At 50.9% G+C, this 16,032-nt stretch overlaps 4 protein-coding genes across 4 annotated transcripts; 1 reads left to right on the forward strand and 3 right to left on the reverse strand.

Moving 5' to 3' along the window:
- Window positions 1-106: 106 nt before the first annotated feature.
- Window positions 107-2,915, reverse strand: N7446_005894 (class I alpha-mannosidase 1A; the record flags this gene model as incomplete). The annotated part of the gene is made up of 3 exons (XM_058514642.1): window positions 107-146; window positions 206-1,798; window positions 1,849-2,915. The coding sequence occupies 3 exons, from the start codon at window positions 2,913-2,915 to the stop codon at window positions 107-109; spliced, it is 2,700 nt and encodes an 899-aa protein (XP_058371820.1).
- A 1,725-nt stretch (window positions 2,916-4,640) lies between these two features.
- atgI (autophagy protein ATG9) lies at window positions 4,641-7,516 on the reverse strand (the record flags this gene model as incomplete). The annotated part of the gene is made up of 2 exons (XM_058514643.1): window positions 4,641-6,747; window positions 6,801-7,516. 2 exons carry the CDS (start codon window positions 7,514-7,516, stop codon window positions 4,641-4,643), a joined length of 2,823 nt encoding a protein of 940 aa, XP_058371821.1.
- A 1,621-nt stretch (window positions 7,517-9,137) lies between these two features.
- N7446_005896 (GTPase-activating protein BUD2) lies at window positions 9,138-12,917 on the forward strand (the record flags this gene model as incomplete). Its single annotated transcript, XM_058514644.1, has 1 exon — window positions 9,138-12,917. The coding sequence occupies one exon, from the start codon at window positions 9,138-9,140 to the stop codon at window positions 12,915-12,917; it is 3,780 nt and encodes a 1,259-aa protein (XP_058371822.1).
- Window positions 12,918-13,697: 780 nt separating this feature from the next.
- Window positions 13,698-15,831, reverse strand: N7446_005897 (WD domain protein; the record flags this gene model as incomplete). The annotated part of the gene is given in 4 exon segments (XM_058514645.1): window positions 13,698-14,148; window positions 14,299-15,106; window positions 15,169-15,556; window positions 15,568-15,831. Coding segments are annotated over 4 exon segments (1,680 nt in total), but the record flags the coding sequence as incomplete, so codon positions are not given.
- Window positions 15,832-16,032: the final 201 nt, after the last annotated feature.

Consider the following 16,032-nt stretch of genomic DNA (forward strand, 5'->3'; position numbering starts at 1 on the left):
CGACTGCTAGTATACGAGAATAGTATGGGAATAGTACAGAACTCTCATTGGTATCAATACATATATATATATATATATATATATAAATAAATAAATCCAGGCGCAATTATGAACTGGGGCGCAGGAATGGGTGCGCTTCGGTATTCCTGAGAGAAAGGTTAGTTGTTTGTCCAAAGCATTGTTTACGGCTACGTCAGCCACTTACAGAACGTATTTATCTAAATCCACCACAGTCGTGTCACTGAAGAGCAGATAAAAGTATTTCAGCGTCTCCGCTAACCAGAATGACTCCATGGTATCCATCTGGGTGGGCTTTTGGGCCGTGACATCGTTGATGCCCGCGTGGGCCAGGTCTGTCCGCGTGTGTTTGACGATGGCCTCGAACATCTGCCATCCCTTCTTGCGCCAGGACTCTTCACCGGTCAGACGATACATAATGAAAACAGACTCGATTGCCTCGGGTCGAAGGATGTATTTGGGCAATGGGATACTGATCATGCCCGCGGGGAGGTGATCCTTGCCAACCGACGCCTGTGGTGAATCGGGCGATGGAGGCGAACGAGGCGCGTCTCGGTTCTCCAGGTCAGCTGTACCAGGGAATGGTGTTGGGCTTGAAATAGCAGAGGTAGCAGAAACAGCAGATGAAATCGCAGCACTGCTCTCACTGCGCTTCTCTACGACGTCGCTATCGTGAGGGTTCAATGAGCCTGGCATGGCCATGGGAATGGTCTTGCCAACCGGCTCTCGTGATTCATCGATCATGCCCATCTTGATACGCTCAGCATAGGCGCTCTCTCCATTGCGGAACTGGGGTCCCGCCGCTGGGTCAAGACGCGACCAACGTGCCACGCCAGCATCGAAGGTGGCTTGGTCCCACTCACAGGCTGAGCCCTTCTGACAGCTTAGAAGGCGGAATCTTTCTGGCATTATCCCAGTCTGCGTGACCTCGTAAGCCCACACACAACCGTCGGTAAGCTTGGCTGCAAGGTCCAAATCACCCTCGATTCCAAATGTCTTCGCTCCCAAGGCGAACATCCCACCGACGAAACATGTGAGGTGGGTTCCTTCGTATTCGAGATCTTTGATATCGGGGCCTTTTCCAGGTGTCACTGAGGCAGAGGCCATGAATCGAATGTCACGTCCGCCTTTGACCATGGGCTGGAACACGAGATGTTTGCGGGCAGCAGCAGCAGCCTTGGTGTACATCGACTGGTACTGCTCTAAGCCACCTAGGAGGAGGTATTCCTTGGGCAGGTACTCGTAGGTTGAGTCTGCCATTCCTCCCATGGTAAACTTATTCTCACGGGACGAGATGGGCAGTTCCAAGCCGCCATTGCATTGGCTTGCAAGCGGTGACTGTTGCTGGCGCGCCTCGACGCTTGCCAAATTGGCAGCATGGGTACCATTGGCAAGTTGGACAGGTTCTTCAGCATCCACATCAACATCACGCGGGATCAAGTTCGTATAGCTCTCCATATCCGTCGGCGCAGAATAAGGTCTGCGGGTTTTTGTGGAAGTCCTCTGGGTCGTTGAAGCGGCATGCTGCTCACGCGAAGGGCTACCATTGCGCAGAGAATCGTATTTAGTACATCCCTGCGCATTGACACGAAGAGGCCACAGTCCAGGGATGCTGGTCGAATCTTGGATCTTCTCCAATTCATTGGTAATGCGCGCAATTGCATCGTAGTACTTGTCCTGTTGGGTCAATTGAGCCAATCGAGTGAATTCCAAAGAAAGCGATCCAATTTCAGCCAGACCAGCTCGGATAGAGGCCCGATGGCGCCTCGCAACGAACTCTCTGCTATTTGTCAGTACTAAATAACAAACGAGGAATTGAATCAAACTTACGGAGCCCATCGGTAGTAAAGATGCGGCATGCGGTTTGGTGTATCAAAGGCACCAATAAGAATCTCGGCAAGCTCCTCGGCCTTCTCCAAAAGCACTGTATACCGATGACCAGAGATATCATAAGCACCCAAAAGACCACCAAGGTAACGAATGGTAGTCTCAAAGAGCGGGATATCACCTCTAGATGAGGTCTTGAAATCAATCTTCTTAACGACATCCACAGCCTCGGTGAACTCCTCCTTCAACTCCATAATCCAAAGTGTATCAAGAGAATCAACCAAAGTCGCACCCCAACCATTGAACGGGTTCTCGACCTGCTTTGACAGTGGCTTAACCTCATCATGCCCCATAGCGATCTTCTTGTACCCCTGCCAAGCATGCTTAAACTCAGCCTTGATAGTGCTAAGTCGCTGCAACCGCTCCTGCTTATCCGAGCTCGACTCATCCTTGAACTTAGCCTGGAGCTTGGGAATCTTCGACCGCTCCTTGGGCAGCTTGATTGTCTCGCCCGCCGGTACGGGGAACTGCTCAGTGAACTTCTTCCACCGAATGCCAGTGCTGGGATGGTCCACTGAATGTCTACCAGCACCTCCGTTGTCCATCTCCTCTTGAATGCTGGAGGGGTCTTCTGTTGTTGGTGGCAATCTACCAGCGCCACCCACTGGCGCGGGGTCCTTCGAACCGTCCTTGCTAGGCACTTTAACTGGCGCTTTATCTTTGGTGGCATCCTTGAGACTGCTGCTGCTACCCTTTGACCCGCTGCTGGGACCAACAGGAGATCCTATCTTCGGCTTTTCGGTAGAGGGTGCGGAGCCGGAGGAGCCGCGGTTGGGTTCCGGGATGACATATTTGTCGCTCTCCTCGATGGCAGCAGCCGCGGCTGGGTTGTCGGGTTTCGGGGCTTGGGGTTGGTTTGGGTAGGCAGAGGCGGGATCTGGTGGGTGAACGCCGACAGGCTGTTCGATTGACGTATCGCTCCAGTCGCGTGATCGGGCGAAGTGGATGAAGGTGAGGATGAACGCCGCAGCGAAGATGACTAGAACTCGATAGCGACGAGCTCGAAACATGGCGACTGTCCCTCCTAGGATCAGAATTGAACTACCGAGGGAAGTGTAGAGAGGGAGAAGGAAAATAGAAGTTCGCGCCGAGTCTAGATGCAATCACGAGACTGTAGATCCACTTAAGCTTCCGGTCTATTTATGTTTTTCTTGGACATTTCTATTTCTTTGTATAATCAATGGCTGCTATTTACATTATTCTGCTCTTCTATACCAATTTCCCTTCCCTTGCTTTACAAAGAGAACACACTCCCCTGTTTCTCCAAGCCAAGACCCTAAGAAACAGCGGGCCCCGGGGCCCGAAACATGGTGGAGAAGCAGCCCATGCGCCAGAATCCGGGGCCAATGATCGGCGTCTGCCAGCCCTGCTAATTGCGCCCTACAAACACTTGGGAGGTTTTATGCAGGCGATCCGCAAGGGTCTTCACATTGGCCTATCATACTTGGCGATTTCAGGCAGCTCATTTCAAGGGTGTCGACCCTTAACCGAGATTGGTGCAATTGGGCCGATTCTGACAAACATATGTAATTATCTTATGCCCGAGAAACATTTGAGGCCCGTTATAATGCGGAGATATGCATGTAGGCATAAATACTGTAATCATTAGTCTTTTAGCATACATACTACTTTATTACTTCATACTCCGTGGATATAGGCTAACTTATAGTTAAGTTATACAGTATATTGATCGGAGTAGATAGCTCAGTTCTACAGAGGAATAGAATGTCCAGTTCGTGTTCCCCGTACATCTGATAGGTCTCTTTCTATCCGCCCCTTCCATTCCTCCTTCTTTCCTTCGTCCTATCCTTTCTCCGTTGAATTCAGTGAATCACTTTATGCTTCATACTCTATTCGTTAATGACCACGTCACTCACAGTATTAATGCCCGTATACAGAGTGGTGTGGTCGCCTTGACCCTGACCTCTGTGGCTCGAACGGAGTACGCTACACCGCCGTTCCAGGCGATGTAGATGCGGGAATAAGGCCGAGACCGTCGGCTCTTTGGCGGCATGAAGGCCGGTTGTCGTCGCTACGTCTTGCATCATTGTGGACTCCTACGATACGGAGGGCGGTTTGAAACAGGTGTGGACAGGGTTCATGGGGTTTACGGGGGCTGCCTTCCCCTTCTGTTAAGAATATAGACACTAGGACCCGATTTTATGAGTACCGGGGAATGGATGACGGCAGGCTTCAACGGCGGGGGTATGGCTGTGCGGCACGGTGGTGGGCATCATGATCCTGAGTAAAGAGGATGAGCTTCTGGAAAGAGTTGTTGCGCGGCCGGGTGACAGGTTAGCCGATTGGTGAAGGTAGATGGGAAGAGATTGAAGAGTACTGGGCTGAGGAATTTAATTGTCGAAATGGGCATTTAACTGGGATGGTAGTCAAGTTACCTAGGTAAGACCTACGTAGTTATTAGGTAGTGTTGTTTTATACTAACCCCTACCGCGGACGACTACTTCGCTATTCTGGTAATAACGTTAATTGATACTTTTTAATGCTTGAAGCAAAATATACTAAATACAATGAAGGCATTATCCAATCTATCGAGGCATATTAAATGGCAATATAGTGTCGGCAATATTCAATACTCCATTGGGCCTAATACAATGAAGAAAAGTAGGCCATCAGATCACATGTAGTATCTAATACAAAACTCTGTTAAACAAGTCATATATCATTTCTGAGGCATATAATTTACGCCAGATCCAAAAGCCGCACGCAGCGTGTAACTAAATTCCCACAGTCGTGCGGCGACCCTCGGTATTAGCTTTCTGGAACTGCTGAATCAAACCCAGAACACCAGCTCCACCAGCAATAGCATCAAGATTCTCGCCCTCGTCGCCCTCATCAGCCTCATCCTCATCTTTACCAAGCGGGTTCATGCGCCACGAATCGCCAAGGCTGTCGCTGGCGCCTGCGCCACCGCTAGAGGTACCGGTATGAGGAGCAGGCTGTCGAGCAGCGGGCCCAGGGTCTTCCTGAGACTCGTCGTCAATGGAACCAGCGCCTGGGTGCTGTGAGTGCGCGAGTCTGGTACGCTGGTGCTGGTGATGGTGGGGGGTGGATCGGGTCGCTGGGCGGAATCCAAAACTGGAGGGTTGGTGGTGTGGGTCGAGGAGCATCGAGGGGGCTGGGGAGCGGCTATCTAGACCTCCTATTGGTCTGAGCCTAGAGCCTCCAGCAAGGTATTGAGGGCCGAAAGGTACAGCTGAAGTCTGCGCAGGACGTGCTTGGAGATCGGGGGGAGCGCCGAAGTCAGCTGCAGAGGCCGAGCCAAGGGTCGGTAGGGTTGGAGGTGGGTGGAATGGGCGTCGGTTGGTGGGTTGGGGGTTTGCACCGTAGTTATCCAGAAAGCCGTAGTAGGACGCGAGCATCTTGCCGTCTTTGGTGGAGAAGTAATCCGTGCGTAGGTCTTGTTTGGCCTGATCTCGCCGTCCCGGTGCGGCTTGGGAGAGGACATTCGTGCCCTTCTTGAAATCAAAGACTGCGAAGGAGCAGAGATAGCCTACGCCATCGACGTGCACGGTGAACTCCCGGAAGAAGTCGATGATGCGGTCGCTGCACTTGGGCAAGGTAAACCATAGGACGAAAGGAGTGAAAATCATGCTCAGAATTTCTTCCAGGAAAATGACAATTTTCAGTTGATAGAGAATTGCAAATTCTTTGCGCACGTCGTCGCTATGCAGACGCCCTTTCCATCCGGATGGGAAGTAGTGCGTGAAATCGATGAGCTCAAGGAGGGCAAATTCCGGGTCAAAGACATCAGTCTCTTCGGGTGCAAGGCCCCGCGCAAAAGCCCAAACTGTACCGAAGATACCAAGGTAGAATAGGACAGTCCGGTCAGGTGTTAATTCAAATCCAAGAAATAGCTCTGGGTCTATCACAGATGCGAGAGCTAGCACCGAAGCCAGAGCCCCAGAGATGAAGGCGACGAATCGTGCTACCTGGACAGTCTTATCCTTCGGGAACTGATCAACGTATCGGCTGGCGAACGGGTAAGACATGTTGATGCGACGTTCGAAAAGATGCCAGAGCTCGTTGAACTCGCGGAACTTCCATTCCGCCATGGGTGTGTATTGACGGGAGCCGATTTGCCCGGGATTCTTCTTGAACTCGTTGAAGTAGCGGAAGAAATAGTGCATCATGAAGTAGACCACAATGAAGGGTGCCACAAAAATATTCATGATACCAGCAATAACAAAGCGCCGGCGTAAACTGTCGCTCAACAGCCTCCGGTGGGTATCTTTGAGGAATAAAGTGCGCAATTGACCTTGTTCGTTGAAAACAAAGTCCATAATGCACAGATTGAGATTCCATTCCATGGTTCGGGAAAACAGTTGTCGATTCCTGAGGAATGGAATTGGGAGAGTGAGGTCCAAAACATCCTTGTTTACCAAGGCGATCATATAATTCTCTTTGCGCATCAGGCGATTAGCAATGTCGTGGGCATCCATCCGTTGTTTCGACTGGCTACCTAAGAACCTCTGGTGTTGAGCAGAGACAGCAGCCGCTGTGGCTGGGTTCGAGTCTCTTAATGTCATTAGTCGGCTCACTACCTCTTGCCATGAAATCGTCTGAACCTCCGCATCGGAAACACCCAGCAGGTAGTAATAGAAATCATGTAGATGTTTGAGCCTGCGAATATCCAGCAAGTACTGGAAGAACTTCCCAATCCAGAAGAAGCTGAACAGCCACAACAAAAATGTGGATGAGCCAGACATCTTTGCTGTGCACTGAGGTACGAGGATATCGTTTAGGGACTTGCTACCTCGAACCTTGGAGTAATCGATGCAGTTCATCAAAAATGTTGAAAACCCAACGACGAATGCAAATGTCCTATGATTAAATGTTAGTTTCACTTGCAACTGGGTTTGAAATCATCCACATACAGAAGATTTAAAACCCTAGTTAGCAAAATAGACCAAATCCCGTTTCCTAAAAAGTATGTATAGACATCTTTGAGGAAATTGTCCAAATCCTCCACATTCGCCCATCGCCACATTGCTTTCTTCTTGGGGTCAACATTGGCGAGGCCAGGATGTTGCCCGGTAAAAAACCTCCCTAATGGATGACCAGCGTAGCTATGAGGTGGTTGAGGAGCTCTTTGCTCATCCCAGTGGGCTCGATTGGGCTGGGATGGACCGGGGCTGGCAGGCCGTCGATCTGAACGATTATGGGACCGGGGAGGAGGAGGCAACCGCGATTTCGCATCTTCGTGCTGTTCTTCCACCAGCAGCGACTGAGGAACATCTTCATCATTATCGTCAAGCTCATATCCTGGCGATAAGTCTTGTGCCATCCATCTCGGTCTTGATGGCTTGCGACGTCGTGTGGCCGGTGGAGAAGCTCGCTCTTTGGGTGGCTTCCGTGACCGCCCTGGACTGATAAGAGCGCTGGGACTGGTAATTTCACTGTCCCTGGCATCTGCCAGTGCCTCCTCCAGCTCTCCGTCACTATAGTGTTCTTGTGGATCCTCCATGGCCAGCCCTGCGCGTTCTTCGATATCGGAGGATTCGGAATCAGCATCTTGTTGCCTGAGGGTCTCATAGACTGATGGTGAGCCCGTAGGTGGCAGAAAGCGCGAGAGTATGTTAGAAGACATCATCTTGGATCAGACTGAAGCTCAAGCGCACTCATCCCACTGGCTTCTGAAGCCAGTGATTGTCGTAGTGAAGTGCCATCCAGCGATAAGAGATAGGTGTCAACACCGGATAACGTGGAGCGAAAGTGTTCACGCTAATCAAAGGGATCCCGCATGAACATCTCCGTGTGATAAAGTCAGGAGCTCCAAGGCTGTGATCACCTGAGCGTACCTGGTGATGACATAAAAGGGAGATCACCCTCAGGCATCCCGCTGACTCACCTGCGGGGGAATCTGGGCAAATGTTTAGATTGCTCTACAGGTTCTTACTTGTCTATGTCATTTTCTTCAGGGGATCTTATTGTTAGAGCTGTAGGCCTAGGCCATTTACATATCAATAGTTCGCCCGATATGGTTGACATCCCGATGCCACTCCCCGGGCTTATGGCCTAATCATGATTCCTCTACAGTCCAAGCGGAATCAGAATTCCCATAGCGCCTCAATCGGCTCCACTCTCGGAGATTTCTCCCAACCTTTGGAGCTTTTGAATGGAATATAGAAGGGATAGGCACAGGGTATGTGTACCTTGTATTCCCCCAGCCCAATGGCTGGGTTCTATACCCACAAAGTACACCAGGATTTGCCTCTCTCCGTGCCTGTAGAGGCGTTGGGAAGATGAGGCCAGACTAAAAGAGGATCTGATCGACGTGCAATGGCCTCTAACCATGATTCAGGATTATTCGCCCCAATTCGACTCACACAATACTTTACTAGTCAAGAGAGGCAAATCTCTCTCTCTACATTCGCTCGGCAATTTAAACCCACAGTAGGGGCTATAGCATATTAGAATATTATAAGAGAAACACTATGAGGGTCTGATGAGGTCAATCTTCCGCTCGAATAGGTAATAGTACTCGGTAGCTTCGGTAAAGCGTCAAAGTCAAAGGTATAATGTAAATCCAACACGATCGGGAACAAGATGGTCATAGTAGTTGCGGTAAATGTGTGGCGCCATTGCATCAGAGTCAAAACTAAAATGTAAAAATGAGAGAGAGAGGTAGAAGTGGAAGTGGTAGTGGTAGTGGAAGGCATTTCCCCTATACAAATTCAGCTTATCCACATATCCCCCCCTCCTCTTGAGGGTATTCTCCAGATCTCTTCTTTACCCTTGCACACCCCCTCATTCTACCCGTCCCAAAGCGGTTTACTGGGGATCTGCAACTTCATCTCGAGATTCTTCGAAGGTAGCGCATTTCCTTTCCTTAATGATACTGCCATTCGCCCGGGTCACTTCCTCGGTTCAACACCCGCATCGCTATCGACAGGGAGGATTGGACGCTCACCGCATTCGCTAGGTTCTCCTGCATCTCTCAGACACACGCCTCCTTCGTCCATGCCCATTGCTCCCCCCTCCCGGACCTCGATCGAATGTGCGACCCCGATACACCTCTCACCGGACTCCATGTGGTCTCATAGCATAATCCTAGACCTCCAATTATACCGTGCCGACGTGTCAAGGGCTTCTCACCGGTTGTGAGAGTGTTGGGCGCGATTAGGAACTTCCTTTTACTCCCTGCCTCACATTGAACGGGTTTCATTTTCGTTTGTACGTAGCCTGGAAGGGGCTGCACATACCCAAACGAAATGGAGCCCGATCCGAACGCGTTCAAGCGGAGCTCAATGCAGCAAGCGTTATATAGTCGTCCAGTCGAACGGCGTGCCAGCAAGAAATCCTCATCCAGGGATCGACATGGGATGGTCTATCCCGACAGTTTCCGAGAAACAACGATTCGAACTGTGACGCCAGAGTCGCACTCCCCCGCCAACCACTCCCCCCTATCCGAACCCGAACCTCTAAGCGGCGGCACCTCGTCCCCTCAAAGCATCGTGCGATCACGGCCCACCGAGCCTGAGCGACGTCGGGAGTTCAGCAAACACTCTTCTAGGGGTGGCGAGGAAGATACACCACCAGAGGGAAGAAGTCAACGGGCGCGATCACGAACAACGGCGGCGGAGGAACAGCGAAACGAGACCACCCCCAGCTCCTTCAAAAGTCGCACGCGAATCGGGTCAATCAACACAGCCAGTCCATCACAGCCAAAGGTGCCTGAGGATCCCTCAAGTTCGATCGGTTTTCCATCAATTCAATCCAGGCAATACGCCAGCCAGTCGGTCCCGCGCCAGCGATCAAGCAAAACTGTTACTGGAATTGCAGACAGCCAAGATTCGTTCGCGTCGCCTCTTTCGAGCTCCGAAGCCACAAAAATCCTCCAATTGATGAAGACTACATGTGGGAGAATGCATGGAATCCTGTCCTTTCGGACAGCCTCCACCACTTCGTGGACTTCCGGGTACTGCGCTATCAATGTCGCTACTGGAAGTCTGATCTACCAAGCGAAAGGAGAACCAGCATTGGCCAAGACACTGATCCCCGATTTGCGTGGCTGTCGAGTTCGAACATTGTTTGATCCTGAGCTCCAGACTACCTATCTTAGCGTCCACACATTTACCTCCGGACTTGGGATACAACTACGCCCCCACGTGAACGAAACGTTTGATTCATGGCTTGCTGCCCTACTTTGCTGGCAACCAATCCGACCAAAGGGTGTACAAAACAAAATGACAAAGCCTCAAGAGGTCGTCATTGGGGACCGCCGTATCCCCGAACGTCGACGCAACTCGGAAAGCGCAGCACAAAGGGACGCAACTATTATCAAAGTTGGCAAGATGCTCCTATGGGATAAACCATCTGCTTCGGGAGCAATGCCGGTATCTGGACGCCGGGTGTCTACGTATCGACAGTCAAGGGCTCTGTCTTCCTCGTGGCAGAAGGTGAGTTGCACGCTACAAGAGAACGGGTTCTTCAAACTTTACACTGAGACCGATGTGTCCCTCTTGGCATGCGTTCAACTATCTCAATTGTCTCGCTGTGCTATCCAGCAGCTGAACCCGTCCGTTCTTGATGATGAATTCTGTATTGCTATTTACCCACAGTATGCGGCACACCCCGTACCCGACTCGAATGTTCGTCCTATATACCTCGCCCTGGAAAGTCGCGTACTCTTCGAGGTGTGGTTTGTCCTTCTACGCGCCTTCACAATTCCAGAACTCTATGGCCCTGCATCTAAAACCGAAGATCCCAACAAGACACCAGAAGCCGATGCCACCGTGACGCCCGTACTCAAAGACATGTTCCGGATTGAACGATTCTTAAATTTGAAGATCGTCGAGGCCAAGCTATTTCGCGCCAAAGAGGATACCCCGCGAAGCCGAAAGGCGTCAAGATCACATGGTCATGGCCAACAAACGCCGACCTCCAAGGTCAGCGACTATTATACAGAGGTGCTCCTAGATGGGGAAATTCGCGGCAAGACTGCTGTCAAATATCGCACCATGAACCCTTTCTGGCGAGAGGATTTTCTCTTCAGTGATCTACCGCCAGTTCTATCCCAAGCTTCCATCCTGGTCAAAACCCTCAACCCGACTCAGAAAGATTGGACACTCATCGCCCATGGGACATACACATCCAATCAAGACGTGAACGCCGTGAACATGTTGGATGAGATCGAAATCTCCGCGAACGACGCCATCTTCGGTCGGGTAGACATGCGACTCGAGGAATTGGATGCTGGCGTGGATACTGAAAAGTGGTGGCCAATCCTGGACGACCAAGACCAAGCAGTGGGTGAGATGTTCATGAGAGCTCGAATGGAGGAAACCGTTGTCTTGATGTCGGACGAATACGCACCAATGTCTGAGCTCCTCCACTCTTTCACCAACGGTCTCACAATCAACATGGCTCAAGTGATGTCGTCAGAGCTAACACATCTAGCTGAGATGCTTCTGAACATCTATCAAGTCTCGGGGTCAACGGTGGAATGGATCTCAGCATTGGTTGAAGATGAAATCGACGGGGTTCACAAAGAATCCACTACCAACCGACTGAGATACACAACAAGAATACACTCCAACAACTCTCAGGAGTCAGGCCAGGAACGTGAAGTTCTCGTCAGAGATATGGGAAGGACGGCCACTGTCGAGGCCAACCTTCTATTCCGTGGAAACTCACTTCTGACTAAGGCCCTGGACCTCCACATGCGTCGCTTGGGCAAGCAATATCTTGATGACACTATCGCGGAACGACTACGTGATATCGATGAAAGTGATCCGGAATGCGAAGTCGACCCATCACGTGTTCCACGCCACGAGGATCTTGAGCGCAACTGGCGAAATCTTACGGCTCTCACCACCAGTGTGTGGAAGTCTATCGCTGGGTCTGCATCGAGGTGTCCGCCAGAATTGCGTCGTATCTTCCGGCATGTCAGGGCTTGTGCAGATGACCGCTATGGAGATTTCTTACGGTCTGTGACATACAGCAGTGTTTCAGGTTTCTTGTTCTTGCGGTTCTTTTGTCCGGCTATTTTGAACCCGAAACTCTTCGGGCTTTTGAAAGACCACCCTCGTCCTCGTGCACAGCGCACTCTTACGCTTATCGCCAAGGCCCTGCAGGGACTGGCTAATATGACGACGTTTGGTAACAAGGAACCTTGGATGGAGCCTATGAACAAATTCCTTGTTGGCCATCGCTCGGACTTCAAAGAATTCGTCGACTCCATCTGTGCAATTCCAGCGGATCGACCAGCTCCTATTGTCACACCTTCCTACACCACCCCTATCCAAATCCTTGGACGGTTGCCTCCGACGTCGCGCGAGGGTTTCCCCAGCCTTCCGTTCCTTATCGATCATGCTCGATGCTTTGCAAACTTGATTCGTGTGTGGCTTGACGTGGCCCCGGCTCGTTTGAATGATCTAGGGGAGCTGGATGTCAACCTTGCCAAGTTCCACAAAACAGCCCTTGATCTGCGGGCACGTACCGAGGAGTGTCTGAGTCGAGCGGAGCAAGCTGAGCGGCCGAGCGGAAGTCTCGAGATCAAGTGGGAGGAATTGGTGGACTCAATGGAGCGACCTGTTACCTTTTACGACGAACGCTCGAGCCAACCATCAACCCCTGCAGCAGATCCAATGATGTCCGGTTCCGCGCCGGCCCCAAGCAGCCACCGCAACTCCATCGGCTACTTCGCTTCGCGGCCTGCGATCCCCCGCCGTTCCACCGATTACGCTCCTGATGCTGACGAAGATACACCGCCAAGTTCATCGTCCGCTACATGGGATCAAAGCCGCATTCCATTCGCCATCCCGCGTTGGTCTGATGCACGCGATAGCACCGGAAGCTCCAAGAACTCCTCAACATACTCATTGGAGTACTCCGAAACCTCCAAAGCACGTAGGGCAAGCGTCACCAAGGAATCATCCAGCAAGTATCGCTTCTTCGACTTTGTCCCTGCCCCATCCCGACGCAAACACAAGGACCGTGACCAGTCTCAAAATAACAACTCGCATGAGGATCTGCGCAATGAATCTTAATGCTCGAATGTCCCTGCATGTCATTTCCTTCCTCCCCCTTATGCGCTTTTCGCTTTCCGTCCTTTCCTCTCTGACCGCTTCCCATGTGCTCATGATTTGAACGTTTTTCATTTCTCCCTCTACTCCTCTCTTCCATCTTCCATCTTCCTTCATGCCTTCCCCATCCCGTACCCTGTGCTTGTTCGATCATCTATCTCTATGTTCTCCCCCGAAGCATGTGTCACGGTGTTGATACCCTTTCCCTCTTTTTGATTGTGTTTACATGGTCCCACCCCCCTCCCCTATACACATCCCCCTCCCTCCAATTCCAACCCCGTCTCTCGAGGAAAAGAAAAAGGAAAGAGACATAAAAAAGAGAGAACTAAAAAGTAAGACCTTGGCTCTTTTGGGGAATTAAAACTAAACGAACACGATGATCTGGTTTATCCCGCTTGAGGAAGGGAGATCCTTGTGATATCTTTTCTCTCCTTTTGGTCGGACCTTGTCAGATCCTTTTTAATGGGGTCGCTTTTATCTTTGTGTTTGGATTCCCTTTGGAGATGGTGGCCATTGTGTAAATACCTCTATACTTTTCGTGTTTCTTCCAATAGATGGAATGGATTGGTGTTTCCCTTTTGATTGGGGTTCCATATCAAGGTACAGGTACACACGGCATGTTTTACAGAGACACAGTGTTAGATACCTAAAGAAATTAACGTGGAAAGCAATATGCTTCTTTGACAATTACTTCTTTTGTACATCTGGATTTGACCATCACACGTACACATACATACATGCAGCAACTTACTCAAAGACACAAAGAATCGAACAATATTGGAATCACACTCTCAGCAATACCGACCAGGCACTGCCATGCCTCAAAGACTCAAAACACGTAAATGTAGTCGGGCAACCCACCGAAGATAAGAGTCCATAAATCCATCCCGGATGGTTGGACAAACAGAAAACAAAAAACGTTCTCGCTCAAATTCAAGAATTCAAAGAGTCAAAAGACTCAAGTCCACACTTTAATCACTGCCACAAGCAAAGCTTGCCACTAGCAGTACCACCAGCAACCCAGTTCTTACTCCGGTGGAATACAGCCACCGCAGGGACAGCAGTAATGCCATCACCACCAAGCTGAGCAAGTTGGTCACCACTGCTGCTGTAGATGTCGACAAAACGGTTCATGTTACCGATACAGAATCGTTGGATCGGTGACTGAGGGTTCTGTTGCCATTGGGGGCGGAGACTAAGAGAAACAATGTCAGTTAGGGCTCTGTTGCCAAGAAAAAAGATAAACAACGCAACGCAACGCAAGACACGCAAGAAAAGAAGTAAAGTAAAAGAAAAAAAAGCAAAAACCGATAAAACAGACATGGACTTCTTTAAACGAACATACATTGTCACCCAGCGTCCGGTTTGGCAGTTGTGCCGGACGACTGTGTCGGGGGTGAAGTCGCCATCTTGGAGAGTGTGTTTTTCCTTCCATGATGAGAGACCTCTAGCGCCGACATCATAAATCTTGATAGTGTCGTCGTATGAGCTGGTCGCAATTTGGCCAGCTGCGTTGAATGCAGCGTGTGACACTGACAGTCTGTTCTCATGCTCGGCGACGGGCGCCGGATTGTCAAACGACAACTTGCGCAGGTCCCACAGGCGCAGGAAACGGTCCAAGCTCGCTGTCGCAACAAAGTGCGGCTGCGAGGGGCACAGTGTGAATCCGCCGATCTTCTTTTCCGACAGTTGCCACGACGAGACGTTGCTCCCTTTGAGAGGCATGCGCATATCGTATCGACCAAATTCACCATTCAGAGTCGTCCAGTACAAAGTGTTTGGATCGTCCGCCACCATATCCACGGCAGAGACTGCCTCGTCGATATTGGTGGATTCCGGTGCGTACTTCTCAGACGAGGTCATCTTCTCCAGATCCAACTCGCGGATCGAACTGTCATAACTGGCAGTGTACAGGTGAGTCGGCTTCGAAGGGTTAACCATCATCGAGCTAATAGTGCGTGTATGCGGCTTCAGAGTTGTCAAAACAGGGTCCGGATCATCCTCATCCTCATCATCCTCATTCACGGTGGGCTTCTCCTGTGAAGCATCCAGCATACCTAGATGACCCATCTTGTCACCGGCAAAGATAAGAGGTTTCGACTCAGATGGGTGGAAAGCCATCGCATACACACGCTCCGGGGTGATCTTGATACCTGCGACAATTCAATCGCACGTTAGCAAAGACTCTTGGCAATATAAAGAACAGGGTTCTTACGCTGCGGATCCCAAGCATCCCACAGCTTCATGCCGTTCATCTCCTTCCGAATTGCCTTCAAATCCTTGTCGGTGGTCTTCTCGATATCGGCACTGTCGAAAGTTCGTTCATACGGCTTTGCGACGCCCTTGGTGATCACATCGACGCCAATCAAATCGGGTCCGGTGAGCTTCTGTCCGGCGACAAACATATCGGCTTGAGTAAAGGAATCGGTGCGGCGAATTCTCTTGGCGCGCTCGGCCTCGCGCAGGGCGTCGAGTTCATCGTCCGCCTTGCGCTTTGCGACTTCACTCTCGGCGGCGATTCCCTTCAGGCGGGAGGAGGTGCGGCGAGGGGTCGCGTCCTCCTCTTCTTTCTTCACGCGCTTGGGGGCGGGGCGTTTCTTTGGCTTCGGGCCACCGCTGCCCGGGGGCTTGGGGGAGTCGCGAAAAGACCGGCGGATTTTGAATCAAGAGAAAGTTGTTTGAGCAGCGCATCGCGCTCGGCGATGTTCGCCAATCGCTCCTTCTCGAAGTCGGAGATCTCAGGCATATGGTCGGAAGAGTCTGAATCCCAATCGTTTACAGCGAAAGCAGATTTGGTTCTGTTCTCTGGAGTCCGAGGAGGATCGGCCGGATCCCCCCGACGCGGAGGCGCGTTTGCTGCTCGCGCGAGATCATGTGACCTTTATTGCGGCAAAAAAAGTAAACGTGCAAAGTCCGTGCTGGAGCTGGATACTCTCAATCTTGTCTTGTTCTTTCAAGCGGTTGCGGAGTACATGCAAAGTAGTGTCAGGATCTTACTCCGAGCTGCGTTTCATTCGAGAAGTGTCAGTGGAAGAAGCTGGGCTGCGTTGCGAAAGCGAGAGTAAGAGAAAGTGGGAGA

Source organism: Penicillium canescens, assembly GCF_028828765.1.
Source record: "Penicillium canescens strain IBT 15451 chromosome Unknown utg000004l_segment0_segment0, whole genome shotgun sequence".
In the NCBI taxonomy this organism is placed as follows: domain Eukaryota; kingdom Fungi; phylum Ascomycota; class Eurotiomycetes; order Eurotiales; family Aspergillaceae; genus Penicillium; species Penicillium canescens.